The sequence below is a fragment of the Temnothorax curvispinosus genome, unplaced genomic scaffold (assembly GCF_003070985.1).
Source record: "Temnothorax curvispinosus isolate PA1 unplaced genomic scaffold, ASM307098v1 QBEX01004802.1, whole genome shotgun sequence".
Classification (NCBI taxonomy): Eukaryota; Metazoa; Arthropoda; class Insecta; order Hymenoptera; family Formicidae; genus Temnothorax; species Temnothorax curvispinosus.
Genome location: NW_020214582.1, coordinates 52,735 through 69,081, shown reverse-complemented (window position 1 = coordinate 69,081; position 16,347 = coordinate 52,735). Strand labels below are relative to the sequence as shown.

Below are 16,347 nucleotides of genomic sequence, written 5' to 3'. Positions count from 1 at the left end.
TTTTAAATAATCTGTTGCTCTATAATTTTTGAAATAGTTCCAGGACGCTTGAAACAGAATCAAATCGGTTCTCAAGTTATACGTTCGAAGGTTAAATACCCAGGTACAGTATTCAACACGAGTATACATACACACTTGTGCGTGATGCAGCGATACGCCGTAATTGTAATTCGCTGCGCGACAGACAAGATCGCCTAACACAAACATGATCGACAGTGATTACTAGCTGGGCTGACGCCGATCCTGAATGCAGTAGCAGCTTCACCTGCAATCAGCGTGTAAGCTGCTGCAGCGTATAGCGTGTACAATAGACTCGACGTGTCTCAATATTTGCATCGAAAAGCTATGTAAAATCTAAGCTGATTTGAACTGAAGAAGTATACGAAACCACAGGAGATAAAGTTTTAATAATAAAATTAAACTGAGACAGAAATTGAAGCTCAGATCGCAATTAATTAAATTAGATCTCGAAAATAATGTTAACAATGTAGTTAACAATAGGAATCGAAATTAAGATCGAAGTTTGTAGTCAGTTTGACGTTGAAATCGAAAGTGGTTTCGTTTATTGATTCGCCGATTAGAAGAGCGACGATAATATTTTCGATGATAAGTACATCGCTTGTACTGCTCGAGACCGTTTATCGCGCCCACTGTACGTCTCGGAGCACCCTCTCTCATAGACGTCTCTTCTCGTAGTTTTCATAATAATCCTGCTAGACCGCGTGGACTGGTCCCGGATGAAAAATGGGCGGGACGGATCGCCGTTATTTCTTTCTCGGACGGCCAGAGAGGCGTCATTAAAAGGTGGATCGTGGACAGTCATCAACGCGAAGCAAGTGTGCCTCTCGAGTGAACAGCGCTCGACGATAGCAGCTACTGAAATAGCATTTCGTTCGGCTCTTGCCGGCAAGTTGCACGTTTCTGCTTATTATAACAGTCGACAATTTGATATATGTATGTATCTTATATATTATTTATTAATTCGATGGAGCTTATATTATTTAAATTGCTTAGTCATTTGTAAATGTATTACTTAATTATTGAATCCCAATGTTCGTAAACGTAATCGATTAATTATCACACATTTTATAAGGTAAAGCCTTCTTAATCCTTTTTCCCTTTTGCTTTAGTTTTCGCTCTCTCGGCTATCAAACTATTAACGTAGATCTTTCTCGTTTCGTAAGCAGCGTCCACGAGAGTTCTTCTCTGCCAGAAATTCTCATCTTTCTTCTCGAAGCGCTTCACGTATTTCCGCAGTTGCTTGTTCATCAGCTCACCCAAGTTCTTCAAATAATCGGAATAATTCGTCTGACTATCAATGATGATGGCGGTATGTTGATTCCTTAGTATTTCATCGTCGCTTTTCGTCTTTATCCGATAATGCTTCGCGATCTCGTCTCTTCTCACGTATCTCGTCAGGTCCAAAGCAGACAGATGGCGATGAGATTCCAGTGGCTTCAGGGTTCTATATTGCCTTGCGTGCGACAGACAAAACGCCGCGTCTTCGTCTTCTATTGATTTCAGCTGTATCCCGTTCCGATTCGAGGATGCGTCAGGTTTAATTTTCGAGGCGTGCGCCTTCAGAAATGCTTCTCTCAAATCCTTTCCGTATTCGAGTCGATTTGGGTCTTTCGACCACCAGGACTCTTTCAGAAGTACTATTTCTTGCTCTCTGCTCTTGTCTTCACAGATCTGACGAACGCATACATTTAGATAGAAAAACGAACGAACAAATGCTTTCATACAAAAATCAATCTTTTAAAAAGAATTAAAAAATACAAAAGGTTTCAGGAAAAATTAAGATTTTGGAATTTAGTATTGCGGACATATTAATTATTTGTAAATTACTACTTTTGAACAATGTGATTTCTTTGGTTAAATTGGAACAAATTACATGTACTTACCTCTACAGCATCCCGAGCATCAGTAACAATCTGAAGAATCCAATATGGCGTTTCCAAAGCTTGACCATCGCTCGCGAATTGTTTTGCGTTCTTTTTCGTCATCGACAAACCAGACCTTGAAAACCCTTTATTTCCGGATTGTATCTTTGTTTTGATATCTCTCTCATTCTTCGCCTTTGCCTGGCTCGCGACCGTCCACTCGACATCTGTGAGAGGCCAACTGTTGTTGAGCACGAAAGCCTCTATGTAATACAAACTTTTTTTCTTCCCTGCATTTTCGAACTTTTTGTTAACGTCTTGGCTTTTATTTTCGGTCTTGTAATCTTCATTGTTCATAGTAGCATGCTTTAAGATTATTAAGGGTAACAAGACGATCGAGCCGCCGTTCGCTTCGACCAAAATATTGCCATCTTCATCGGTGACTTTTATTCTGATCTCTATCAGGTTGTAAGAAGTTGCCAATCTTATCGAAATGATGCTTCTCTCCAAAGTTGTTCGCAGTATCCATCGCGAAATACAACTTCTCGCATTCGGGATATATGTGCCGAATAATTCGTCAACCATCAGCCTGGGTGGTTTGGTCTCCAAGGACAAAGGCCGTTGTTCACCCAGTTGATAAAACATTGGCTCACCTTTCATAGTAACCACGCGAATCGTCCAATGGAGCTCTTTCAAGTGCTGTCTGTCGCTCCAGCCGTAAGCGAACACCGTGTAACCGTCCGGAAGGTACTCGTAATGAGCTGGAACCACGTGGCTCACGAGACGTGTCATCTCGCGGCCATTTTGGTTGTTGAAGACACGCAGTGCGAAACGAGGGAGATCGATTAGTAATTCGAAAACCGCGAGAACCTTCGTCTTCGCAGGCTTAGGATTAACTACGAGCCTGACAATCGGGAACCACTGTTCGTGCCTGACGTTTCCCAGGACGTCTCTGAACTCCTGAATTTTCAGAACGTGTACGAAGTCTTCGGAGCAAGGATACAGGTCACGCAGACTACTATGTCGATTGATAACGTTCCTCAGTAACCGGCTTGCGAGGGATGAGTCAAATAGATCGGATATCTTCAGAAGCCGTTCGCGAATCTGCGTATGCAGGGCGTGATCAGGATTGTGAAGTTGTTTATATCCCTTTACGATAACCATCTTGAGGAAAGATTGAATCGTCGTCGCTGCTTGATCATAGACGAAGACTTTTTTATTGCTGCGTGATGTTCTCGAAGTTTTTTCTACCATAAAGTCTTGAAGAGTCTTCTGTTTTGTCATTAAATTAAAATATTCTGATCTAATATGCGGATTTAGGAAAAATACCCTTAAAGAGTGAAACATGTCTTTGTGTTCTTCGTCGGGAACAATCTCTCTGATCAAACAAACTTGTTCTTCCATGAAGAAATGGTGTATCAGTGTTCGAAAATTCTTATTTTCTCTTGAAGAAATAAACTGCAAGCTGGGCATGTAGCTTCGGTAAAAATTTTCCAACATTCTTGGGTAATCCTTTGTTCCAAACGATCGATAAGCTTTGCAGAGATTATCGCTGATTACTCTTGACAGTTGCTCGATTCTGTCGGATTCAGTGGTCATCAGCTGTTGCACGGTTGCTCGATCTCCAAGATGGAAATCCGTGTCCGAGGAAATAATCGTTAGACCGGAGTCCGAACGACTGTGAATCCGCAGAAGTTGCCTGCCAGCTTCCAGTTCCATAATGGTCGACTTGTTGCCGGTTGTGGAAATAGTTATTGATTGATTCGACGGATCTGATATGAAGAACCAGTTGTACTTTTCCAGAATCAAATAGTCTTTTTCGTGCAAATCGGTATTCTTCTTCTTTAGCGCGGCGCAGAGACTAACCAAAAAGAATTTCTTCCTCGGAGAATCGCAGAACAAATACAGAGGTTTGTATTTGGATTTTAGAATCTTGCCTATACTGTTATAGGAGTCTGCAAATTTTCAAACCGAAAAAGAAATTGAGAAGATTGGATCTCATTGTGTATCATTTTGTTTATATAAAAAAAAAACTTAATCTATTTCTGGCATTAATTCTCAAAGTGCGCTAGCATATTTCATATTTGAATGTTTTGGAACAAAAGTTCTATAAACTGCAGTAAGAAAAATTATGGATATTTGATTATTTTTCTTTTAATTGAGAGCATATATTGCGTTAAATTCTATCGCTAAAAACCGAAGTACCTGCTTTCTCCTTTCCGATCTCTTTTGAAACAGCTTTTACTGCTTCCGCTTTATGATTCTCATTAGTTTTCTTCAATGCGTTGCCTGTTATTTCAATCGAACACTGGAAGTACTCCAGCTTATAGAACAGATGCACCTCCATTACGTACGAAGCCATCTTGTTGAAGTCGATCCATTGACTGGCATTTTCCGTTGCTACTTCTTTCGACATGGTGGGCAAGTCTGATATTCTCTGAGATCTCGTTCTTCTCCGAGCAAATTTATCGGACCGCTCGATCTCGTTCGAAGAGATCGAGTTTCCTGCAACGTCACTTCTATCGCGAACAACGCTCTCGTTGCACGCCTTGAGAGAACTAATCAGCCTCAAGTAACGAATCGGAACGAAATAGTCGGCAGGATCAATCACATTTTGTTCAACGGCCCATTTTAGCCAACGATGAAACTTCCACTTTGCTAATGGCGGCTTTACCTTGGAAAGCAATTTAAGTTGGAGCTAGTTACAATCCAGATAAAAAATACTTCTAATATTTTTTATACACGTTTTAGACTTTTGTGCTATTTGGAATGTCATTCTAATTCTTCTAAGACTTTTTTTCCCTTATTTTTGTCTACGCAGCAAGTTATCAATCGCGATAGCTATCAAGAGATAAGAGCCAATTGAATTGAGTTGAGACTTAATGCTCTTACGTCTTTGGGATCTAGAGGAATATTGCGCGACTGGACGATGTGGATTACATGATCCCAGCAGGGCGACAAGCCGGGTATCGCGTCGCTTCCGAGTGCTCGCGTGTCGCCTAAGAGAAAGAACAGCGCGATAGGTTGAGGTTTCTCGGTTTCGGCGGCGAGCGACTGTGAAGTTTCTCTGGGTTTCCTTGTTTCGTCGGTCTTATTCGCTGAACTTTCTACTCGGAAATACAGACGGGAATAACGTAACGCGGTAATCGAAGGAACGCCAATTAGATTGTCGTGGACACGTACATTCGATGGACACACCTGGAACGTGATTCTGCGCTGTTTGCGGTGTCCACTCGAAATGTTCTGAATATTTCGTTAAGAAATCCCACTTGTCTTGCAACGATAGATGCGCGACGTTAATTGTCAAGCACGTCCAGCCTGTTATTATTAAAATTTATATTAATATAGCGAACTTTTTCTAATACGACATCAACAGGGTCAATCATGTGACTTATTAATTTTTTTATAGCAAGCCGTTGGAAATTAATAAAGTTTAAAGAAAAATATTTTCTCTAAAGTAATTACATTACTTCGTAAAAAACAAATAATAGAATGAAAAAGGTGGACGTGACGTCCACCTGTGAGGCAAGCGACTGGATGGAAATCGACGATCTCGTGGTGTCTGGTCCAAGATAACGAAGCAATCTTGAGCAATCCTTTGGCGAGAAGCATCGGCCATAGTTCGTAGTTGTTGGACGTGCACGGTAAAAGAGGTCTGCCATTTTTATCCACAGGAATCATGTCGTCCACCAGGATGTGACGCCAGCATCCCATGCAGTGTAATCTTACAATATATTTTCCTAGAAGATGTTCATGTTTTTGTCAATCTGTTGCGTTTTCAAAAATTATTATTGATTTTCGAATCTAAGATTTAACAATGTGCACAACGGATTTAGAAAATTTTTTATATAAATGTCAAAAATATTGCGAGCCGAATGTTATATCCACCGTTTGGATTTATCATGGGTCGATGCTGAACGCCCTTCCCAGCTTTATTCATGGAATACACGTGCATCCAACCGTACCAGGGACTATGGCGACCGGTCCAGGTGAAATTCGAGCTCTCTCCGCTGATTTCCAAATCCTCCCGACCGCAATATTGCAGGTTTACCAGCGCAGACACAAACCATCTCACAAACTGGAAATTACCATTATCATTACCTTTGTTTATCGCTCTGCAGCAATTTGCAAGCCGTTGAATTTTACATCGAAAACTAAAGAAATACTTCGCTGTGCAGCAAATGCTTATTGTTCGTAATCAAATCAGGATATTCCACCGTCGTTATGCATACTGTTGGAGGAGCCTGTAGAGGTATTTTCGTTTCCCATATTTATATATTAATACAGCATAAATCGTACGTGTTACTGTTGGCTTAATTTAGAAGTTATAACATAGAAAAGACATTCAAAGAATTAATATTCGTTATCCGAAATACACAAAATATAAAGTGACTACAGTACTGTCAAGTGCTTCAAATCTTTTGCTCGTATCCAGTGATCAGGTTCTAAGGACTGTGGCATTGCGACACGCTCTGCATCCAGGAATAATCCATCGGGACTGTCTTTGGGAACTCCCCATTTCTCGTTGTTCAGATCGGAATCCTTCCATTCCGGCCACGATGCGTATGCGATGTTCGCGTCAGGATGAGGATTGGTCTCAACGGTGAAAAAGCTTTTAGACTTTTCCGACATATTGTGGGGAAAAATAGAAAGAAAGCTGCAGAAAGCTGCATCTTCAAGGGATAAAGAGATTTGTATAGGGTGACGCATTGTTAACGTCAATTTTGCAAAAAGTATATATTTTTTATTGATCCTTTATATATTATACACTATCATATATGGACAGAATGGAATGTATTTATATCTCGATGGTCATGAAACTAAAAGTTACATATCGCCTATCGATTAGTACGAAGAACATATATCATTAATGTCTAGTATAACGAATGTATATATAAAAAAAGATTAAGGTAAAGTAATTATAATCTAGAATATATTCTAGCAAAATAATGGTAAAAAAAAGAAATTCCACGAAGGATCGCGAAAGTCCTACGATCAGTGTGATTTGTCATTTAGTTAATAGTCTAGGTTTAGGTAATAGTTTTCGCCCTTCCTCCGCTGAGCCAAATCAAAGCTCTATTCATGTATGTACAAATGTTTTTGCAATTATAATAACTTCATAACAATATATAGCAAAAGATAGCGATCTCGATTCGGCAATTAACATATCACTATTCTTGCACTCTTGTTGAATCAATTGTTAACTTATATTTCTTATATTATTGACAGCTCCTTTTTCGCATGACAACGTCGTTGCAATTTGGCTCGTCGCTAAGTCGACGTTTTAATCGGCATGGAATTACCCAATTATATACATATATTTTATTACTAGAACATATAAGGCGCTAAATACGTTCTTCACGTTCGGCTAATCAGCTGCAATTTAAGTCTTTAAATAAAAGTTTGTTAAACTACTGACAGTTATTCTGTATATAACATATAACAAATACGACGTTTTTAAAGTTCCGTGATTGTACATATCTCAAATTGAAAATACACTGCAAGGGCCTAATTCTCTAACCGCTGAGAATAAATATTGTACAACGAGATGAATTACTATTTAACATCTCGCCAATTTGAAATAATGTTAGACATTACATTAAACATGATCGTCAGTACACTTACAATACAACGATAATAAGCCTTCATGGAAAGAATTCGTGCGACAACGACGCGATAGAGATTCAGTCGATATAAGCTTGCTTTTCTTACCCTTTTAACGGATTCTTTTCTTTTTTTTTAAGTAATCGAGAATCTTTGGCACTGATATTCGCTACAAGTTTCCGTCCTATTGAACATACAGCAAGCAAAAACTAATATTCATGCACAGTGATTTGTAAAAACCACTATCGTTCCCTCTATCTAAAATCCCTCAAAAATATTTAATCCAGGAATTATATATCTCACATGTGAAAGTGAATCAAGAAGTAAAGTGTATTTGCACGTAGAATGCAATTGATGATAGCAATAGCTAAATCTTGCGTGAATATAGATTTCTAAAAGTTTTAGAAAAGCCAAGTGACGCATATACGACTTCAATCATTATTAAAAACTTCTTTTTGCAGAGGAGCGAAAAAAATGCTCTATAATATTCTATTCTATGTCGTAAAAGATTATATGCACACTTTACTTTTTGACTTGTACAATACACAATTTGTTTGTTGGTGTCATCTATTATTTAGCAATCAAGAGGTCTACTAATAGCGAAACTTGGCGGTGCGCGAATACTTTTCTCATCCACTGTATAACGTCTCTATGCGTAATATATTCTTTAAAAAAATAATCCCGCTTCTCCTTATAGAGATGGAAGTAAATCGGAATACGCATGAAAAATATATATATATATGTGTATATAAAATAATAAACCTACAATCTCTTGAGAATGTGAATATCGAAAGGCCCTCCGCGTTTGTCACGAACGCGAACGTCCGGAAACCTAATTCACGCCCTCAAACTGGCAGTGTTCGGAAAAACCTGTTTTCGCACGCGCAATTACAGACCCGTGTAAAGCAGGCATTATAAAAATCTTGATAATACTAAAAACCGATGCTAGTTTACTGGCATGTCACATAAATCACGACCATCATCGTGCAAACGCATTACATTTATAACACTCGCGACTTATTCACGATTGGCAAATAACTTATTCACCGAATGTGTTTCGTATTACTTAATACAATAATTTCCACGATCAAGTAGCCAGAAACTAACGGCAGTCGTTATTACTAGACGGTCAACTGAAAACTCATTATTGCATTGTTCTATAATGCTTTCTCGCAAAACCGGTTTCTAGCAGTCGCTAAACTACGGAATATCGATTACAGGAGTATCAATTATTTACCGTTGTAGACGCGGCGATCTACACGAATGAATAATTAAGTCTATCTGAACGGAATCGAAGGCCTGAGTGCAAAAACGAGTTCATTTCTTCAATTAATTATTTCCACATTTGCAGGGAAAGAGGGAAAAATGGCTCTCCAAATGATAAATATCAAAGGTCTGCATATATCTTCTAAGTACTTTCTAAGTATCTTGAGTTAAGTCTTGACGTCTATGCAAAGTATCTCACAATCAGTTGGAATCATATTTTCGGTGACAGGGTAGCAAATAATTATTTTTTATGTGACACGTGGATTTCTCGCCTTTACACCACTAAATTTGATCAATACTGTTTAAACATCGTTCCGCGCTCATCTACTGTACTTAGTTAGTAAGTCGCGTTTCAGGCATTCTTCTCCAATTATCAGTGCGAAAGCGTGCGCGTAGGAACGAAATGTCATTTTGAAAATTTTAACATCTTATAGCCAAAAAAGACCTATATTTCATTTTTACACGAAGCGCTAGTAGCTAGTATTTTGAAATCTCATTATCTTTTTGGTAACATCTAAAAAAAAACGTCTTCGCACTCCGGCACGGTGCTTGGTTCTCACAACTAGGTGATTCGAGTCGTTGCCTTTTCGAATCAGAACCAGACCGTTCAAGTATAGTATCAACTCTTTTCTATTAAGTAACCAAGAAAGCAAAATTGAGACGAGCAAACGAAAGCACTGATATAATCGAGTATACGTGAAAGAATTTAGTAAATGGAAGGTATCGTGAGGACTTAAGTCACCGTCTGCTTTCGGGTTTAACATGCCTTGCCGGGTCCGGAAGCCCTTTGATCCTCCATCCGACCAGCTTGAAGTCTTTGGATTAGAGCGAAGAGGTCCTCCTCGGGCACGGTGGAACCTGATTGAGTTTTACCATTGGCTCTTCGGCCCCTTTCCTCCTCGGCGTCCTGCAATGTTGATGCAGCCGGTAGAGGACTTCGCTGGTCCTCTAGACGCGAACTCTGAAAGCAGATTATCCTTTGTATAAAGTGCGCAAGAGAAAAGATTCCAAGCAATGCGAACAAGTAACATGACAGTGCATTAAGTCAGATACAAACCTGGCATCTAACGAGCATCTCGATGAAGGAATCGTCCGAGTCCTGATTGGTATTCAGTCCTGGCAGATAGGGCAAGGTCACTCGTTGCTCGTCCATCCGTTTGCTTTGCATTCCAGCGATTAATTCCAGCAAATCTTCGCCATCCCTAAAAGTAAGATTGTCAGATATCCCTTAGATACAACAAGTATAATATAATGCGTTATCATGATGAGTCGGTGATTAGCATTCAGAGGAATAGAATTAATATATTTTCACGTACTTGTCGTCCATATCTGATACTTCCGGCGTGATTGTTCGGTATTTTGGATTGCGCTTCGTGTTGAGCGCGCAACGTTGATCGTCCATTCTGCCTGACTGAAACCGGGACAGCAGATCGAAGAAGTTATCTTCCTCCTTTTGAGAAGGTTGCGACGCAACATTGTCGTCTTTGTCTAACACGATTTCCGACTTATCTTTCTGCTTTGCGTCGGGTGTGAGCTGATTGAATATAACGATTGTTAATTAATTTAGTTAAATCAAATATATATTTCGTATAAATCAATTTCAATTTTTTCCATGTAATTTTTTGGCCAATTTAATTTTATTTCAATATAAATTATTTCAATATTAATTGCGTTTTAGATTTAAAAAAATAGATTAACAGAAATAAACTACAGTACATTATACAATATACATAGCCATTTCTTTTGCCGCAACTTTATTATTCTAGTGTAGTTTCAAGAAAAGAAAAAATAATGCGAACCTTAATGAGATCGAGATTGTCCATGCTTTGTCGTCTGAGTCTATATCTACAGGGCATAGTTGTCGGGACATTCGACGTCGCGTTTGAGGTCGATTTCTGCGTGTTTAGATTTTCCTTATTGTTCTCCTGCTGACTCTTTTCTAGACCGAGAATTTTCTGTAAATCATCGACGTTCATCTGCGCGGTAGCCTGGCCCATTTGATCCTCCAGCTCTTTCGAGATGTGTAAATGCAGATTCGCATAGTGCAACGCTTTATCATGATTGCCCATCGCGGCGTACGCATTGCCCAGTGACCAGCAGGCACGTCCTTCGCCAACGCGATCCTTCAATTGTTGGGCTATACCCAAATGCCACAAATGATACTCGATGGCCGCCGAGTAATCGCGTAGGAGAGTATAAGTGTTTCCCAAAGAGTAGCATGCTTGCGCCTCTACTTCGCGATCTCCCAACTCCTGTGCAAGAACTAAGGTCCTCCTAAAAATTGAACGAAACTTTTAATTTTTGATAATTGCAAATTGCAAATTTATCTTCTGTGTACGTAAGTTCGAAGCTGTGTGGTCAGATTCGCAGTAGTGATCGCTTTTTTATATATCGCGTGTGAGATACCGATCCACTATGCAACGAATAATGAATTTATATTCGGTAAAGCACAAATTATGGCATTTAAACATTTGTATGATTTATTTTATTTGTTGATAACTTTTTAATAAACAACAAGCGGCTAAAATCTTTTGCAAGTTAGAGTCACGTTCTTGACAATATACATATGTTAAAGTCAAAGAGATCGCCACTAACATGTAGTTTTACCTAGATACGTAAAATTTGAACGTAAAATTATAAAGGTACGCGATTAACTTAGCAAAGTCACAATATTTACTTGTAATGCTGCGCAGCCTTTTCAAACTCGCCTAGAAATATATGCGAGTTTCCTAAATTGCTGTTGGCTCTCCTCTCCGCCGGCTTGTCGCCAAACTCTTTGGCGATCTTTAAACGTTCATTGTGATAATAAATGGCCTGTTGGAAATCGCCCAACAAATAGAACGTATTGCCCAAGTTGCCGCATGCTCTACCTTGAGCCGCAGAATCCTCCAGTTCCCTCATAAGTTCTAAATTTTCTCTGTAGAAAAGCGAAAGGCATTGAGAGTCATATATAATATAAATGTTAAAGTTGAGACAGCAATTACGGATTAATTAAAATCTTACTCATAATAGCGCACAGCCTGTTGCAAGCACTGTCGAACATCTTCGGAGAATTCTCCTGGATCCTGATGACCTATTCTACCCGCTTGCTTGCCCTTCGCGTGATATACGTTTCCTAAATTATACAGGGCTCTTCCCTCGCTAAGCTACACAGAATTATAAATTTATAGATTTAGAAATATGAACTAAACTGCAAAATATTTATACAAAGTAGAAAGAAATACGCAACGGACGAGTGATGAATTTGTAGAAAGTACAACCTCGGCTTTTAAAAGTCGAGTTACTTAATGCAACAAGTGAAGACGACTTAAAAGTCGTCGAAGTATACCTTATCCCCAATCTCTCTGGAGATCTCCAGGTGCCTCTTGCAGCATATCATGGCTTCGTCGAACTTGCCCATAACTTTCAGCGTGTTGCCCAGGTTTCCGCTGGACTTGGCCTCGCCCAGCTTGTCACCCATATTCCTAGCGAGAGTCAGGTCCAACTTGTGATACTGCATCGCCTTGACGTAGTCACCCAGGTAGAAGTACGCGTTGCCCAGTTGGCTGTAGATCGCGCTTAATATCCGCAGATCGTCCGTGCCGGCCTGGATTGCCGCCTGGAAGAACGCCACCCCGGACTTGCAGTCGCCAGCCTTGCACAGGCGTTCGCCCTCGAGCGCCAGTTCCAGACACATGTTCCATCTCTCGCTATTCTGCTAAATGTTACAAACATCATGTTGCATGGATATTATCTCTTGCAGATAAGTTTCTCTACACCAACACCACTGTGTTAATCGTCGCTTCGTAAAACAGGCTTGACATAAAGATGCGTTTGTAGAATTGAAATATATACGTTAGAGTTAGAATAATTTCGGGCTATTATCTGCAAAATAATATTGAATGAATATTTGCTTTTTCAATTTAACAGTTAACGATATAATACGTATATCTTTTGAATGCTGAGTAAATAAAATTCATTTCTACGAGGTGGATCCGACAAAGTGGATTTAATAAAAAGTAAAGCAAGCTTGAAGGCGAAGAGTTGAAGATGGAAAAACATTAATACTTGATACTAGATTAATTATTGCATACAGAAAGAATCAATAGAATGCGTTTCATTATGTAATGTGAGTAAAAAGAAATTAAAAGCCACGTTTATTTCACTTGAACGATCAGACTGTGCTCAATAAAGATGTAACAAAGTTTGCTCCAAAACACAAAGACTTGTATAAAGTGGAGTGTTTTCACATAACTCGAGCTCGCTCCACGAAATGCAAGTTATACCATGGTAAAACCGGAGTAAATGAATGCACGGGACAAGATATTGCGGTACGAAGAAACAGGTGTGGCAGCGATAAGCGTGAGTCACACGTGGAAAGCTCAGCGTCACTAATTGAACGTTGATTCACTCACTTGTCCCTCGGACGACAGATTCTCAGCGCTGGCGCTCAGAGACATCCTTGTTCACGACACCTTCCCTTTGCAGAATGGGACACAGCTCGTTCAAACACCGTTAAAACGAGACGGCCGTACGTTGCTATCGGTTCGCGAGATAATTGTGATTGTTCCCCGCAGCATGATAATCAGGAACTCCGATTGTGGGAATCAGCTCATAGTCGCGACATCCTCCGGGCATAGCCACCGCGGATCCTCTTGCTCCGAAGCGACGAGTTACTCCAACGTGAAACGATGACTACAGCGCGTCCAAACAAATGGCGCCGTCGGTATTACTGTATTAGTGAACTCGGAACTCGGATCGTGGAACTTTTCGACGCATGCGTTGTTATCGTGGTGGGGGGAGGGGGGGAAGAAACGTAATGTCCCCTTACAACTTTTTGTACGCATGCGTGGTTTTGAGTAGTTTAAATTAATGCAATTTTATTTATAATATAGACGTTAAAAATAGTAAGCTAGATATTTCGAGAAAGATTTTTCTAAGAATAATGGAGTAAGGTAGTCGTACAAATAGCTTTTATTATTATAAGAGATATTTTTTTATATACAAAGATATAATTTATTGTATGCTGTAGAAGACTAAATGATATATATAGATGATATAAAATGATAAATAATACAAGAACAATGGTGATATTAATAATATAAAATAATAAATAATATAAATATAAAGAAAAAAGTAAGATTGAAAATATATAATAAAGCAAATAAAAATGTAAAGGAGTAAAAGGACAGAGGAGCTAATAATAAAGATGTAATGAAAAGAACACAGATAACATATGATTAAAAAAAAGCAAAAATAATATAACCATCAAATATTTAAAATTGAAACAGATATTTGAGCACATTTTAACAATGACATTAGCACGTACATACGTGTTATATTAATAACAGAATAAATCACTTTTACTTCGCCAGTCAAATAATAAACAACAATGGATCGAAATAATAATCGACTCTACTGGCCATTATAATCGCCAAGACAATATAACGACCACGATTTGGTTCGATTATCGTCATGTAATCTTTGATACTTATATATAAGCATCTCATTTAAATAATTAAATTTAATTATTGCAAAAAATATGTTACCTCATCAGCCAGGGTTCGAACCTGGAATGGGTGTGACGACACCCATCACGGAATGAGGAAGGTTCCAGGTTCGAACCCTGTGGCTGAGGTAACATTTTTCGCAATAAATTTAATTATTTAAATGAGATGCTTACATATATAAGTATCAAAGATTACATCGATTAATATTTCCATTGTTGTTTAAAATAATTTATTTATTAACAGAATTATACACATTTATAATTTCTTTTACACAATCTTGAATTTATAACTTATTATTCACACTTCTCCATATTATAATTAAAAGAACACAGCTATATTGCGACTTATTTTCTCCTTTCCGACCCTGTTCCTCTCATAGACTAAGGAAGACATTGTCTTCTTTAATCTATGTATATTATGCATTGTATACACAGTCCCTCCCTCAACAGTTCGAAATTGATTATCAAATACCTTAGGTTCGAAATCATCAAAAGAGTTTAAAACTCGCTTAGTTTAGTTAAAAACATTTCTTTCATATAAAAATCTAATTCTTCAAAATTCTTCTTGTCCATCGTGTTTCTTACAAAAAACTTGGAACAATACTCCTCCAATTCCTGAAAAATAGATGTCATACATATAAATAGATAAATAAACGTACAGCATTATAAAAACACATTTATTACAGCGCGCACATAAATTTTTACGACAAAGCTGATACTATATGTTCGACAGTTTTATAATATAATTATATATATATATATAAATTATATATATATATATATAATAATCTATTTATCTTCTATAGAGGATTTGTTAAGTTAAATTAAATATATCCCATGTATACACTGAGGGAAAAATTTTGTTGAATCAACAAAACAATTTTGCTTGGCAACATACAATCTTCCGGTTTTATTAAATCAACAAAACAATTTTGTTGATTTTTTAATTTATTGATCCAATTATTTATTTTATTGAATTAAGTACACGTCTATTATTTGAACAAAATGAAATAATTGAATTCTGAAAATGGTATCATACAAAATCATTTTTTTTCAAGTTAATGATCAATTTTGTTAACTCAATAAAATAATTTTGTTGAACCAAGAACATTAACAAAATAGTAAATTTATTCAAAGAAATATTTAGTTAATGTTATATTATGTATAATTGATAGTATAAAATATTTAGTTAAAAATAACAAATTAATATAGTTAACAAACAAAATAGTCAAAAAGAACAAAAGAACAAAATATTTTGTACAAATATTTTGTTAAGCCAATCAAATCATCTGCTTGGCAACATACAATCTTCCGGTTTTATTAAATTATTTACCTTGTACAATACATACTGTTTATAAAATTTGCGTATTTATGTTCAGAATGTATTAGAATATATTAGAATAATGTTTAGATAAATATCACTAAATTGACCGATGCGGCGGAAAAGAAGAAGGTCATCGCACATAAAAAAATCAGCGTATTATTAGTCGTACTAGCTTTTGATTATTCGACGCAATACTTTTTTATATTAGGAAAGTTCCTGTATTTACGCCGCGCCGTACAGCTTTAGAGTAACTCCGATATGTATACGCCGCACCTAAGAAAAACTTTTACCAGGTAGCACATATTAGTTTCATATATTTTTTTTGACAAAAATGCTCTAAAAAACATGAAAAAAATTAAAAAGAAAATTAAAAAAGCTGTAAAAAGTATGAAATAATACTTTTAAAAATTCCTTTCAATTTTTTGAAGTCGGCGCCAAATTATTTGTGATTTTGTTTTCAAATGTCAGCTCGATTAAGAAATGCGATGCAAAAATATTCATAGACATTTTGTCATGCTATATATCTATTTAATTTATCGTTAATACATGTAACCGCATTTGTGTCTCTTCATTATTACTTACATCATGAATTATACTTAAGTATCATCATTACCAAATATCTCTCAGAATAAAGCGCTAATTAGTAGATAAAGCAATATATGCGTAACATATTTATGCATACATATAATTCTGCAATTCCCATAGTTCTGTAAAAAGAAAAAGGGGCGAGGGCGAGATAGGGGAGGAAAGAGAACAAGAGAGAGAGAGAGAGAGAGAGAGAG

At 37.5% G+C, this 16,347-nt stretch overlaps 2 protein-coding genes across 3 annotated transcripts; both read right to left on the bottom strand.

Moving 5' to 3' along the window:
- Positions 1-699: 699 nt before the first annotated feature.
- LOC112454131 lies at positions 700-5,597 on the bottom strand. Its single transcript, XM_025015358.1, is given in 9 exon segments — positions 700-750; positions 752-849; positions 852-931; positions 1,124-1,692; positions 1,905-3,838; positions 4,089-4,557; positions 4,776-4,990; positions 5,082-5,201; positions 5,402-5,597. Coding segments are annotated over 9 exon segments (3,732 nt in total).
- Positions 5,598-6,605: 1,008 nt separating this feature from the next.
- On the bottom strand, positions 6,606-13,530 carry LOC112454132 (G-protein-signaling modulator 2). Of its 2 annotated transcripts, none has more exons than XM_025015360.1 (8): positions 13,148-13,530; positions 12,082-12,450; positions 11,757-11,899; positions 11,431-11,670; positions 10,553-11,027; positions 10,070-10,287; positions 9,811-9,955; positions 6,606-9,714 (listed from the first exon to the last, which is right to left on the bottom strand). In XM_025015360.1, the coding sequence occupies exons 1-8, from the start codon at positions 13,190-13,192 to the stop codon at positions 9,511-9,513; spliced, it is 1,839 nt and encodes a 612-aa protein (XP_024871128.1). In that variant the 5' UTR covers positions 13,193-13,530; the 3' UTR covers positions 6,606-9,510. The 2 variants fall into 2 exon arrangements, with proteins under 2 accessions (XP_024871128.1, XP_024871129.1); XM_025015361.1 differs by having other exon boundaries at positions 12,082-12,447.
- Positions 13,531-16,347: the final 2,817 nt, after the last annotated feature.

Excerpts from the sequence above, each read along its gene's own strand:
- LOC112454132 (XM_025015360.1), bottom strand. The coding sequence starts at position 13,192 with ATGTCTCTGAGCGCCAGCGCTGAGAATCTGTCGTCCGAGGGACAA. Across the intron at positions 11,028-11,430 it reads AAGGCTGCGCAGCATTACAA|GAGGACCTTAGTTCTTGCAC; the intron begins GTAAATATTGTG and ends TTCAATTTTTAG. Across the intron at positions 10,288-10,552 it reads ACAATCTCGATCTCATTAAG|CTCACACCCGACGCAAAGCA; the intron begins GTTCGCATTATT and ends ATATTCAATCAG.